The sequence below is a fragment of the Tetranychus urticae genome, chromosome 3, assembly GCF_039701765.1.
Source record: "Tetranychus urticae isolate SD_2017Ah chromosome 3, NJAU_TeUrti_SD_1.0, whole genome shotgun sequence".
In the NCBI taxonomy this organism is placed as follows: domain Eukaryota; kingdom Metazoa; phylum Arthropoda; class Arachnida; order Trombidiformes; family Tetranychidae; genus Tetranychus; species Tetranychus urticae.
The window spans coordinates 1,108,938-1,122,000 of NC_142960.1; the positions used below are offsets into that span (position 1 = coordinate 1,108,938).

General features: G+C 32.4%; 3 protein-coding genes across 3 annotated transcripts; all 3 read left to right on the forward strand.

Annotated features, from left to right (window-relative positions):
- Positions 1–620: 620 nt before the first annotated feature.
- Positions 621–2,201, forward strand: LOC107369133 (uncharacterized). The gene is made up of 3 exons (XM_015937054.3): positions 621–745; positions 825–1,467; positions 1,557–2,201. Exons 2-3 carry the CDS (start codon positions 931–933, stop codon positions 1,947–1,949), a joined length of 930 nt encoding a protein of 309 aa, XP_015792540.2. The 5' UTR covers positions 621–745; positions 825–930; the 3' UTR covers positions 1,950–2,201.
- A 51-nt stretch (positions 2,202–2,252) lies between these two features.
- On the forward strand, positions 2,253–3,516 carry LOC149093131 (uncharacterized). Its single transcript, XM_089269508.1, has 4 exons — positions 2,253–2,381; positions 2,446–2,604; positions 2,673–2,807; positions 2,895–3,516. The coding sequence occupies exons 1-4, from the start codon at positions 2,276–2,278 to the stop codon at positions 3,173–3,175; spliced, it is 681 nt and encodes a 226-aa protein (XP_089125634.1). The 5' UTR covers positions 2,253–2,275; the 3' UTR covers positions 3,176–3,516.
- A 5,092-nt stretch (positions 3,517–8,608) lies between these two features.
- LOC107369178 (lysosomal acid glucosylceramidase) lies at positions 8,609–11,563 on the forward strand. Its single transcript, XM_015937107.3, has 4 exons — positions 8,609–9,507; positions 9,634–9,806; positions 10,149–10,570; positions 10,676–11,563. Exons 1-4 carry the CDS (start codon positions 8,923–8,925, stop codon positions 11,122–11,124), a joined length of 1,629 nt encoding a protein of 542 aa, XP_015792593.2. The 5' UTR covers positions 8,609–8,922; the 3' UTR covers positions 11,125–11,563.
- Positions 11,564–13,063: the final 1,500 nt, after the last annotated feature.

Consider the following 13,063-nt stretch of genomic DNA (forward strand, 5'->3'; position numbering starts at 1 on the left):
TACTTGCTGGTTACAAATTTCTTACCGCCAAATTCAAAAATAAAAAGTTTAATTTTTCATCTTTTATCAGCGCCATCTATTAATGTATTTAGAAAGTTGTTGTTTACTTTCTTTACTTTCTTTTCAAATTTCCCTCTCAATGTAACCAGCAAGTAACCGGTTATTTTGTAACCGGTTATAGTAACTGGTTATAGTAACCATACTTGGTTACTTTTCTCCCCCTCTAACCAAGTAACCGGTTACCAGTAACCAACTGGTCTCTACGGATTTGTATCTTTTAGCTATCTTTTTTACCGTTAGATGGCGTTTTTATTGTTATGGTAATTTACTGGTTTAATGAAAATTTTGTTGAAAATTCTGGTTTTGTTTATTATTTTATAGTAATTATTTATTGACTTTATGATGTCTTTTGCCGCCCGACAAACTTTTCAGGTATTTTGTTAGCATCTCATTCTGTTTATCTTTGTTTAATATAAGTTTCTTTTCTCTTAGACTGTCAAACCTCATATACCATTGATCAGGTTTAGAAAAGGTGGCCTCGACAAAACAGCTGGTTTGTATATAAATTTAGTGTATCCGTATTGGAGGCTTTTCTAATTTCTTTGATCTTTGGATTTTAGGTGTTTCTGGCTTGAACTCACCATCTTCGTCCTCCGCACCATCCAAAAATACCATTGATGAATCTCAGCTACCACTGAAATATCAAAGAAAACCTTTAGGCAGTCTTGAGATTGAGATAATTCAAGTAAGTCTTCTTTCTTTTCTTTCGCGTAACCCTTTTTTAATGGTTGATACTGATTTGTTTCACTTTTAATTTTTTTCAGAGAGGAGGGCCTGATCTATAACAAATTTAGCCGATCATAACTCAAATTAAATTGACAACCTGTTGCATTATATTAATAATTTAAAACTGTTTAACTAGCTAACAATATGAACATTCTACATCATAAAAGTTGGCATGTAAGAAATAAAAATAATATAGCTAGAGTTAGAAGAGATGAAGCAAAAGCAAAAGAAGAGGAAGAAGCCAAAGATAAGAGGCGACTAATTGCAGAAAGTGAAGCGAGAATAAATCTGCTTCGATCCAATTCAACTCGAAACGAAACCCCAGTCGACCAAATAGCCGCTATTTTTACCGAAACCGAGCCATCTTCAGCCAATGACGACCGGAAGAACGAAGATCATGCTAAGGAGGTTAAAAAAGAGAAAGAAGAATGGGAGAAAAAAGTAGGAATTCTTACATTTTTGGGCCAAGGATGCAATGAAGTTGATAAACCATGGTACCTCCAGAGCCATACCAAAAGAATGTTTCCAGATTCAAAAGATGATTCTAGTTCAACATCTTCAAATCAAGCAAATTTTCATCATATAGCTGACCCTTTAGTAGATATGCAAAGATATTTAGACATCATGAAAAAGAGTAAACCTAACCCAGAAATACCAACTGCATCCGTTAAATCTAGTAAAGTAAGTATAAATTATTTTCTTCATAGTCATAAGATTCTCAATTTCTCTTAATTATAAAAATGTTTAATGTAATTATTTTTTTCCTTAAGCATGCAGGCCTTCCAGCTGTAACTAAAGAGATAGAACGAGATATTTCAGTCCCGATTAATAAAAAGAAGGTTAAAAAGTCTAAAAAATCCAAAAAATCTAAAAAGAGAAAGCACGGAAAACTCAAAAGTCGCCATAAACGGTCGAAAAAATCCTCCTCAGAAGAAGATAGCTCATCCAGTGACGAAAGTGTCGATCAGGAGGAAAAGCGGGCAAAATTGGAATCTCTCAGAGCTGAAAGATTGCGTCGAGAGAGAGCTGAACGTGAAAGAGTTGATCGATTATTAAATAAACAAATTAAACCTGAACCTGTCATCGAAGCTGATCGTGATAGAAGATACAATTCACAATACAATCCACACTTGGCTAAACAAAACATGGATGTGAACCGCTGATTTTCAAATTCCATCAATAATATTAATTCAAACCAAAAGAAATCACTTTAAACTATTTAAATTTCTGAAATGCCCTCTATTTAAATACATACGTGTTAGCTGCTGCTGACGATTCTATAACATCTAGAATCCATTCAAATATTTGCAACATTTTGTCAATTCAATTTATAACTTATACCACTAGTTCTTTATTATTACCGTACAATGTTACTATTTCATGTATCCTAGATTAAATATAATTTAACGATATAATATTTATTTAATTTTATGTGCAACATAAATTGATTTTTGAATGGTCTAACAGCAGACAACTAACAGATATTATCATGTTCATTGATAACTGGCTAAATATTTATCCAATCTTCGGAATGGTGAGCTTAACTAGTGGTTTGCTTTTATTATGTAGCTTTGTCCGTAGAAGACCCAGAAGAGGTTGTATCCAAAGATTCCTTTATTGCTTCAGTTATAACTAAATTTAATTTCTATTCCGTTTCAGATCAAAATTTTGAAAACAATTCTTCAATGTCAACAGGTCGTTCAATACATCTTTTAACAAATGAAGATTCAAATAAAGTCCTTCGAATGAGTCTCAGTAAAAGTGAAAAAAGGAGTAAAGGTTCAAGTGATTTGGTTGAAATAGAACAGAAACCACGACGTAAGTAATTAAAATTAAATCTTATTTAATGAAATAGAGTAGCAATAGTTTAATTGGTTCAATTGCAGATACTATGGTGATAATTCAAGAAGAGGACTCGATAACAGACAAAGGTAAACGTGAAATAATCCCTGAGATTGTAGTTGAAACTGCACGAGTAAAACCTAAGAAATCAAAATCATTGGATAAAAGAAAGTCTTCGGGTAAGTTAAATGTTAACATTTAATTTCTTGCTTAATTTATATTTAAAAAATTCACACAATTTAATTCCTCTAACTGTTCATTTACAGAAGCAAAAGTGCGTAAAAGCCAACCAGATTTACATGCAGTTGAAGAGTCAACACGGATTGAATCAGATGAAAACATTTTCTCATTAGATTCTATTAAAAGCAAATCAAATTTGTCAGTTGCTTCAAATGTTTCAATTAGAAGTCGCATTGAATCTGAACCAGAAATATCAACCATCAGAACAATATATCGTTCAGATAAAAAGAAGTCGCCCAGATCTTTCATTGATACCGAGGATTCTGATGAAGATGTTCACCAACCAAAATATCAAGCTAAAAAATAGACGCTTGTCTTGTAATAGTTTGTACTCACATTTGTCCGGACAAAAGTATAGTTACCAATCCAATAAATGCTTCAATAATCAGCAAATCTGTAAATAATGTTTAAAAATTATGCTTGAATTTCAATTTGAACTCCTCACTATTATTTCCTAAGTTATTATAACATTCAAACAGTCTTCATTACATTTAAGTTTGGCATTTCAATGCTGCAAAAGTTCGGCCTTTCATTTAAGGCTTGAAACAAGACAATTTAGGTATCAATTAAATCATAAAATTGAAACAAAATATGTTTTTGTTTGATTTCAATATTAATCACCAAATAAACAACCTTTTTGTCACTCCACTGTCAACCATAGCCATTGCTTTAACCATTAATCAAGTGATATTTAAGACTATTATGAAAGTATCAACTGATTCTGTGATCAGATGATATCAATAGCCTTGCAGTGTAAAGCCACCATTAGCTAATCATTAACCTTGATTTTGTATTACATGATCTATCGATCTAATGATCTACTATTGAATTAGCGGTAACTAGATAAAAATTCATTAATAAAATCAAGACGAATGTGATAAAACAATTGAAATAAGCTTTTATTCAACCATCTTAGACTCACCATTAAATTATTTTGATCACCAGTATGTATAAAGAATTAATTTAGTTTCCTGATTCCAATAATATCCTTCCATTTGTTTAATAACTACTATAATAAGTAATCCTATTTACAAATCAAGATTGTTTACTGTACAATATTTGACTAAATTTAACTTAATTTCCTCAAAATTTAGATCCAGAAGATCCGTTGTTTTAATGATTACGGGTTATAGTCACTTGGTAATGTAAAAATTGGTAACACAGCTTTTTCAATTGTTAGGCTACTAAGGTGAGATTGTTTGATGTAATTGATTGATTTTGATCGGATGGTGAGTAAATAATTTAAGCATCTCTTTAAGCATCAACAAGGAAATTGCATCTCTTCACTTATCTACCTGTTAGCCTTGTAATTGTGAAGTGAAATTATTCAATCAGCTTCAAATTATACAATTATGTATTCACAATAAGATTGCAAACCGACTTAACTATGTAAGTTGTTCAAGGTTTCCAGTCAATTGCTGTTTCCCTTTGCTCTTACCATTGAAACAATTAACTAGCCTTGTTTGCAATTTGAATTAGTGCTTATGATATCTAAACAAAATCAGCGCGAATTGTACATCAAAGGATTTATCGTTAACGAGACATTTGAGTGAAACTAGCGATTTCAATTCACTTTCACTCTTCAAATATCTTGAATCTTGAATCTTGTGAAATCAGCAAAAAATCATCTGCACATCAGACCATCATTAATCAGCCCAAGCAATCAATCGATACAAACCAAAATTTTCAATTCTACTTGATCAGTCCAATAATTGTTATAATCAATGCTTCAATCTAGATGATTGAAAACTCAAATCACAGTCAAGTTATAATCAAAACTGTTGACACTGAGAAAAACATTATTTAGTTGGAATCATTTAATCACAAAATGAACATTTTTCATGAAATTGATTGATATTTTGATTATCGTTGATTGAACCATTATACACAGTAACATCTATTGCTTAAACTGTTGCAGTTCAATCAGTTACCAGGTAAAGAATGGTTACTTATTCATACAAATTATCACCCATGAAACAGGCAAATTAGAAATTAAAAATAGTTTATTATCAAGTTGATAATTTTCCGTTAATCAATTGACTGCAACTGACTAAGCAGTGATTGAATCTAAACCACTTTACATGTGAACCTAAATAGTTGAATGGTTAAGCCTTATAAATGTAAACATTGAGCCCTTTTCACTTGATTTGTTGACAATCTTTGCTTAAATTGTTATTCATCTGAAACAATCTGTTCCAATGGCAATCAAAATGGTTAATCTTGACGCCAAAGATATTACCAGAGTCTGGTTTTCAAAATTGCTTTATTGGTACAACAACGCTTAACATAAAATAAATTGTTGCTAATTGTAACCAATTTGTAGCCAATTGTTTAATTTAAGCATTAACTGTGTATTAATTGTGATGATTCAGGGCAAGGGCAAAGTGTAAAGCAGTTAGATATGTCCTTGCAAGTCTATGGCTAATGTGATTCTTCCTCAATTTGATTGCTTTTCAATTTAATTTTACCTGATTTTGCTCTATTGTTCATTGAATTACCTAAAAGCATAAAATGAAAAATAATCACAAAAAAACTGGAAACTCCATTGACAACAGGGTTAAGGTCGGAATATGCTGGTTTCATCTTCACCTATGTCTGAATTAGTAGCACAAATATTGAAACAAATTATGATTGATCATGCATCCAGTGAAAACCTAAACTAAACTAACTCATCACTTTTTTTGGAGCTGGTTAGGTTATTTTGTTTACCTTTAAATCATAATTAATGCTTTGTTATCATCTGATACAACTGATTATGTGTTGAACTACAGATGATACAAAAAAAATCAGGTCTGAAGTCACAAGTTGTAATGAAAAATACCATGATATATCAATAATCAATTTAATAGCCAAGCATTGGAAACAAAAATCAGGTAAAGTTGAGGAGGTTTCTCATCAAACCCAATAATTTAAACATCACGTCATATTGACGTTTCATCTTTCAAGGTTTCCACAGATAACCAGTTCAGAGTCAAACTCTGATTTACATATTTTTTGAACATTGATATTGTTTTGATTCTGAATCAATGAAATCTTTTTACCTCCAAAGGTGCAGATATTACAGATTTGCCAACCAAATTGGGCCTCATTCTGTACTCATCAACAGAACCTAAATAATCAGAAATAGAGACAATTGCAAATTCTTGATTAGATAATCATAAACGAGTGAAATAAGAATATAATTTATCTTTAAAATGATGTTAAGTATACCAATGAGTTATTAAAGGCAATACCAAAGGTTAACCCAATACTTGATTCCAAAAATAAAACACTAGGCACTTGATTGTTCATCTGTTTTCACTCTTAGGACCTTTAATTGTAATCAGTGTGTTAGAGTCACTAAGCAGTTAATTTACCGAAGAAGGTGAAGTGTGATGCTTGAAAAAACGCCAACATTTGGAGCCGAACATCTTTTTTGATTGAATTGATACCAACTGTTAAAATGGGTCCAATGTGATAGTGATCGATGATCATGATAGCTACTCTTGATTTGATCAATCTGTGTCTCAAGACCAAGAGAGTTAAATATAATCCAACAACTACTTGACAATCATACATTGGATGAAGAGCAATCGGATGACAACTGTCATATCATCCCTTCATCACGCTAAATGAATGCCATAAGAGAAAGTGACAAGATTTGATTAAGTAAATAGTAATTATCTAATACATATTACCAGAATTGTGTGATTAAATATCTAATAGTTAATAATAGTTAGGCCTTATTATTTGACTAACCCAAATAGTGTTGGAAATGAAGATTGATCACTCGAGATGAGATCGGTGATCAGGTAAACCTTTCATAATAAAAAGTAAAATCTTAATCGCAGCAAATCAGTTGAAAATAATATTACAAGAAACTCTTGTTAACTGATTGTTGCTAATTTTAACCACATTAATACACACTCATGGCAAACTTTTCAATTCCAATTTCTCAAGGTAAATCCAATTCCTCCTTAAGATTTATAGATTACATGATTAGACCAAATTATTCTGTAATCTAGTTTGATTTACAAGAAACTGTTGTTCACATTCCGATTATGGTTAAATCCTCTCCATTCCGATCGTGATTTGATGCTGATACAATCCATGAGGACTCCATGCTCTTACAATGAACATTTCAGAAAATTTCTCGGAAAATTTATTAACTTACAAATTGAATGATCTGACGGTAACAAAAAACTAAGGCACTGATGTTAATGGTGAATCTATTGTAATAGAATCGCATAATCATGATTATTAAGCTTTATCTTTATCAATTAATGAGTTTAAAATTGATTGTAATTTGCATGTAATGTAAATGATTTACCTTGAGAATAAGATTTTCACTTTTCTCACTTGATACAGTTTATTGTACCTCAGATAATTGTCATCACCTTTTTAATCAAAATCTTTCCTTTACCTTCAGTTTTCAGTGATACAATGAGCAACAATCAACTGGGAAAGTTTGGTGTAAACCCAAAAATTCAATTCATCATCATGATAGTTAATCTAATTAAACTGTTCAAGATAACATCTTTTCATTTCACACAGAATGTTTTACAAAAGCAAAGGTGAAAACCAAAATGCACTCTAATCAATCTAATGACAATTTAAACAATTGCAGAGTTTAATCGTAGAAATGGCTGAGAAAATGAAATTACGCACAAAATGCATTGATTTCTTGTTGTATCATCTTGTGAGCATTTAATTATCACGGAAGTTTTTGTTTGATGTTCACTCTTCATTTGATTGTTTTTTGGTAACTGTATCAAGTATCTATTTTTGTTTTGCTGGACTTTGCTGGGTCTTTTCCGATCGGAATTGTATTAATAGGAAATAGTCAAAGTCCAACCTGAGATAACATTTTAAGTTCATTCTGTTCATAAACCGCTTAACCAGGTGCAATCAGCTTACAATCAGCTTGTTAGCCAAAAGACATTTGCTGCAGATTAAGATGAAAATGAAATTTGTAAGAAGATTGAAAAGGTTGCTGGAAAACCGATTTTCTAGTAAAACAAATCAAATAAACGGTCAATTATTTTTTACAAAACAAAAGGCTATTAATAGTTGACCGAGAATTAAATCAATTATTGAATCGATTAAATGACATCAAGGTTAACTAATACAGTCAATCTTAATAAACGCACTTGTTAACCAAACCAGAGTGAAAAACATTCCCATAGATGATTATCTTGAAAATTTATTATCAAGTGGAAAATGGAATGGAACAAGAAACTAAAAATAGACAGCGAAAGGTGGTAAAGAGGAAGGTTGGACATAAGGACAATCAACAGGTAAACTGTCCAAAGGCCGAACATGATTATGGTGAATAGTGTTTTGATCCGGAGAATAGAAACTCTGAAGATTCTTAGATTCAGAGGAAACCATTTTTTCAAATCTCTAACTCGCTCAACCTGCTTTTTTCATATTGTATTGAAACAAAGGCTAATCATCATTAAAAATTGGTTAAAATGAACTTTAATGGTGATTAATATTTAGCTGAACTGTAAACGTTCCCATTGTTTCATTACATATCGATTATGTCAACAATCGGGTTGCATAATTAAAATTATAATCAAATTTCTCTCTATTTACTCTTCTCTCCTCTCCACCCTCCATCTCACTTAATCATCTTTCGTCTCACCTTTTCTTTCTTCCCTTATCTTCCTCTCACATTTTCGTTCTCTCTCAATCTGATTCACTCTTCATTCTCACTATAAAAACCGATTCTCGTTCCTAACGATCCTTCATCTCGAGTTGCGACTCCAACTTAATAGGGTTAAAGTTTTTCACATTATTTCATGTAGACTCAATTGTCGATTACAATTGCCTTTAAATTTTTGTATTTTATTTCAACGTCCATCTTTTACTTTGTTTTCAGTGAAATTCCGAGTTGACTCCACCTTTGACCGACACTTGGTTGTCCGAAAAACGAGTTTAAATAAGCTGATTAATTTTGGGTTGAGCCATTTATAAATCTTGGTTCGCATTTTTTGGTCTCATTTGTCTCTTAGCTTTTATTGAAATTCATTTACAAGCCAATTCTAGAAGAAAGTAGAAGACTAACTAATTATGACTCGATTGTTTAGTCCAACAATATTGGTGTCAATCTTTTTGACTCTTTCGATTACTATTATTCCTTTGACTTATGGTAATGATGACAATTGTGTGAAGCAGTATTTTGATCAAAACTCATTCGTCTGTGTTTGTAATATAAGTGACTGTCGATCCATTGAACCGGCAACTCCAGTTCCTAAAGGTTTCATCTTCACATGGGAATCCTCGCAAGATCAACACCGTTTCCACCGAACAGAGCGTTCAACCAAAGATCTGCCTCGAAATGAAGTAATCATGGAAACTTCTGGTTCCTCATTGATACGAGTTCGTCTCCTTCCTCATGACCAAAGACAAACCATTGTTGGTTTCGGTGGTGCTTTCACAGATGCAACCGGTTACAATTTACTCGATTTACCAGCCAATCTTTCAGATCACATCATGCAAGATTACTTTTCAAGAACTGGTCTCGATTATTCTCTTGCTCGAGTTCCAATTGGTGGTACTGACTTTTCAAATCGACTTTACACTTACAATGATAACCAAGATGGTGATTTTGAGCTAAAGAACTTTGCTCTCCAACCAGAAGACACTCAATTGAAGGTAAGTCACTACTTTAGTTCATCTCCAAGTCAAAATTGACTTTTGCGAACTCGAATTGATTTTTAAAAGAAATTCAATTCGTCGAGTTTAAGATCATATGCTAAAAGTTTCTTCTTTTGTTTTAAGATCCCAATGATCGAACGTGCTCAAGAATTGAAGGAAGGTCGTCTGAAGCTCTTAGGCTCTGCCTGGTCACCTCCAGCCTGGATGAAAACCAATAACGATATCAAAGGAAATGGATTCCTGAAAGGCGTACCCGGTGGACCCTATTACAAAGCATGGGCAAAATATCATGTCAAGTAAGAATCTTGTTTCATTATATTTCTTAGAGTAATGATAGTGACAATGATATTGAATGAAAGTAAATTATTAGTCTCATGTTTGCCAAATGAATTTTTTGTACAAGTTATGAATTATAACATACATAATTCTGATTTAAGTTCATGCAAGTGTTTTAAGTTGATCATTGATCAGTTACACTGAAAGTGTAAATCCATCGCAGCTATTGTTTGAAAATGAAAGGAGAGGTCGCTTTGATCGACTACGATTCACAAAAGATTATTGAATAATCATGCAACATGATTGATAGTTTTTTAATTATTTCATTTATCTGTATTTTATTTATTTCTTTGTGCTTTTAGGTTTCTCGAAGCTTATGCTAGAGCTGGAATCAATTTCTGGGGCATCACAACTGGCAATGAACCTACCAATGCTATTATCAATGAAGATTTCTTCTTCAACTGTCTTGGTATGACACCAGAATTATTACGTGATTACGTTAAATTAGATCTTGGACCCACTCTTCGTGATGCTGGTTATGGAACTGATAAACTTCAAGTTTTACTTCATGATGAAGTACGACAATTCATGCCCAACTATACTGAAGCAGTCCTGTTTGATGAAGAAGCCGCATCCTTTGTGACTGGTATTGGTTTCCATTGGTATAGACATGGCGCTAAGGATTTCTTCGAGAATTTAGAGCGAGCTCATGAAAATTTCGCTGACAAACTCTTGTTAGGAACCGAAGCCTGTGAAGGTTGGCAACGATTCAGTTCTAGAAGAGGTAAGTTTAGATTTTGTTACAGCCAGTAAACTTGATGAAAGATTGAATTAGTAGACTTGAATGCTTAATGGTTTTATATTTTCTCATCTGATTATTGAATATTAGCTCAACTCGGAAACTGGACTCGAGCCGAGACTTATGCAGTTGATATCATCAAAGGATTACAAAGATACTCTTCTGGTTGGTTGGATTGGAATCTTGCTCTCAACACCAAAGGTGGACCTTCTTGGGCAGAAAATTGGACAGATGGTTTAATTTTAGTTGACGCTGAATCGGCTACATATTATAGAAATCCAATGTTCTACTCTTTAGGTCACTTTTCCAAATTCATTCCACCCGGTTCTATTTACATTGGACACGAAATTCACGGCAATGACACTGGAGTTCTTTTGGCATCTTTCATTGATCCAGCTGATCAAGTAGTCATGGTTGTTCTCAACACTAATGATGAACCAGTTGACTTGGTTGTTGATGGTTTTACTGAAGCTTCAGTACCAATTAAGATGGATGCTCATTCAATCAAAACTCTGGTAACCCCTAAAGCCCTCGCCTAAGCTTCTAAGTCATTAAAACAAAGCAATTAGCAAAGGTAACCAAAGTGAGATTACATCAAAATGCTGCAAAAATGGCCAATGATCTGTATCCATTATCATCTCTATCTTCAACCCTTTCAATTTCTATCAACATCACCACCTGATTATTAGCTGAACACAAGTCATGGTACACGTCGATCATAATTGGAAAGACGTGTCAGTCAAAAATAATCGACAAACCCTTATAACCCGAATAATTTTTCATTTATAAATACATGTTTAGCAACAAACATATGAAAACATTCACCGGCTTTACACCCGGTTTCACTGTAAATAAATAATTTGAAAATATTCATATAAATATATAAATAATTGTATAAACCTGATAGTGAATCAATTTTATTTGAAATTCAATCCTTATTCAGTCGATTATTATAAAATAAATATTAATTTACTCCAATCCAAGCCTTTATATTGCAACGTACATTGATCTTTATATTGAATCCCACTCTTAACCACTTTTCCATCGCACAATTAAACTCGGTTTATGTTGAATTTTGTTGTTAAAACAAAACTAGTGGCAATTAAATTGGGTTTGAAACAATTTTTAAATACGCCATCTTCAAACCAATCAGTTGCAGAGTTTTGATTATCCTGCTGTTTATGAATGATTTGATGAATGTTTGTTATGAATTGATAAGCTAAAAACCTCTCGAGTTAAACCTCTCAAAATAATTTCAATAGTTTCACGATAAAAGATTTAATCATTTGTGAATGAAATCTGAACAGATTTGGCTATTAAACGCATAGCTACAAGTGCAAATATCCTGTCAATAATTGAAACACAGCAAAATTGTTCGAGTAATTTAATGATCTTCATTACATAAGAAAATGATGAAACTGATGAAGTTGTTATTTAAGATTGTTACTAACAAGAAACAAATGTCACATTCATGCAAAATCCACACAAATGGGCAAAAATGAGTAAAAATGAATTTATTTCAAATTTGAATTCTGTTGGTTTGTAGGGACATGCAAACTGTATCGGTTTGTGCGATTAAAAAATTTCTCTGACCAACAGTTGTCGAGAAAATGGAGATCGAAGTTGAAACTTCGATCGTCTTTTGTGCAATCATGGAAGAAGATTTTTCTATGAAACTCAGTTTGCAAATGTGATTTTCAATATTGAACCAGAAAATGTACTTACTTTGCGAAGTAAAACTTTTCTTTTTCTGCAAAACAGATAAGTTCGATTTTCTTCTAAACGGACCGATTTCTGTGGCCATAAGTGTTAGAAAGCTGAAACTTAATGAATATGCATAGATATTGTTAGTTCACATTATGGGTTAAATACTTATTACAATTTAATAATAGTTCTCTTGATTTTGGCATTTGATTTTAAAACTTTAAGCTTCGCTATTTAGCAAATGGCATCACCTACAATCAGTATTCTTTCGCCAATTCCATTCTTTATTAATTGCAAATGCAATTCAAGCAAATAATTTTACATTAGTGAACTTTGGGCGTGATATTTAGGCTGTAAATCTGCTAGCAACAGCTTATTGACCAGAAAAGACTCATATAAAAGCATATCTTGCTAAATAAACCACTTTTCTGGTTAAACTTATAACTGAAATGCAAAGAGTGCTGTAAAAGATGCGATCATTTGTGTAAAGAGTTGAGACTTGATGGATTTGTAGCAACATAAAAACTGAATCCATCGGTACCATTAATTAATTGATTTGATGGATAGCTTTCAAGTAAATCGAGGTCAAAGTTGAAACTTCGATCGCCTTTTGTGCAGCAATGGAAGCAGACTTTTTCATGAAACTAACTCTAATGATGTGCATTTTCATTCCCAAACAGAAATTGATCTTATTTCGAATATAAATTTTTCTGATTCTGTAAAATCGATCAAAGCGCAATACGAAGTTAAACCGATCACTTTCTGTGATCGTAA

What these genes read in the sequence shown, in the direction of transcription:
- LOC107369178 (XM_015937107.3), top strand. Translation starts at nt 8,923, where the DNA reads ATGACTCGATTGTTTAGTCCAACAATATTGGTGTCAATCTTTTTGACT. An exon ending in TGGGCAAAATATCATGTCAA is followed by an intron (nt 9,807 to 10,148) that starts GTAAGAATCTTG and finishes TTGTGCTTTTAG; the next exon opens with GTTTCTCGAAGCTTATGCTA. An exon ending in ACGATTCAGTTCTAGAAGAG is followed by an intron (nt 10,571 to 10,675) that starts GTAAGTTTAGAT and finishes ATTGAATATTAG; the next exon opens with CTCAACTCGGAAACTGGACT.
- LOC107369133 (XM_015937054.3), top strand. Translation starts at nt 931, where the DNA reads ATGAACATTCTACATCATAAAAGTTGGCATGTAAGAAATAAAAATAAT. An exon ending in CATCCGTTAAATCTAGTAAA is followed by an intron (nt 1,468 to 1,556) that starts GTAAGTATAAAT and finishes TTTTTCCTTAAG; the next exon opens with CATGCAGGCCTTCCAGCTGT.
- LOC149093131 (XM_089269508.1), top strand. Translation starts at nt 2,276, where the DNA reads ATGTTCATTGATAACTGGCTAAATATTTATCCAATCTTCGGAATGGTG. An exon ending in CCGTAGAAGACCCAGAAGAG is followed by an intron (nt 2,382 to 2,445) that starts GTTGTATCCAAA and finishes ATTCCGTTTCAG; the next exon opens with ATCAAAATTTTGAAAACAAT. An exon ending in AATAGAACAGAAACCACGAC is followed by an intron (nt 2,605 to 2,672) that starts GTAAGTAATTAA and finishes GTTCAATTGCAG; the next exon opens with ATACTATGGTGATAATTCAA.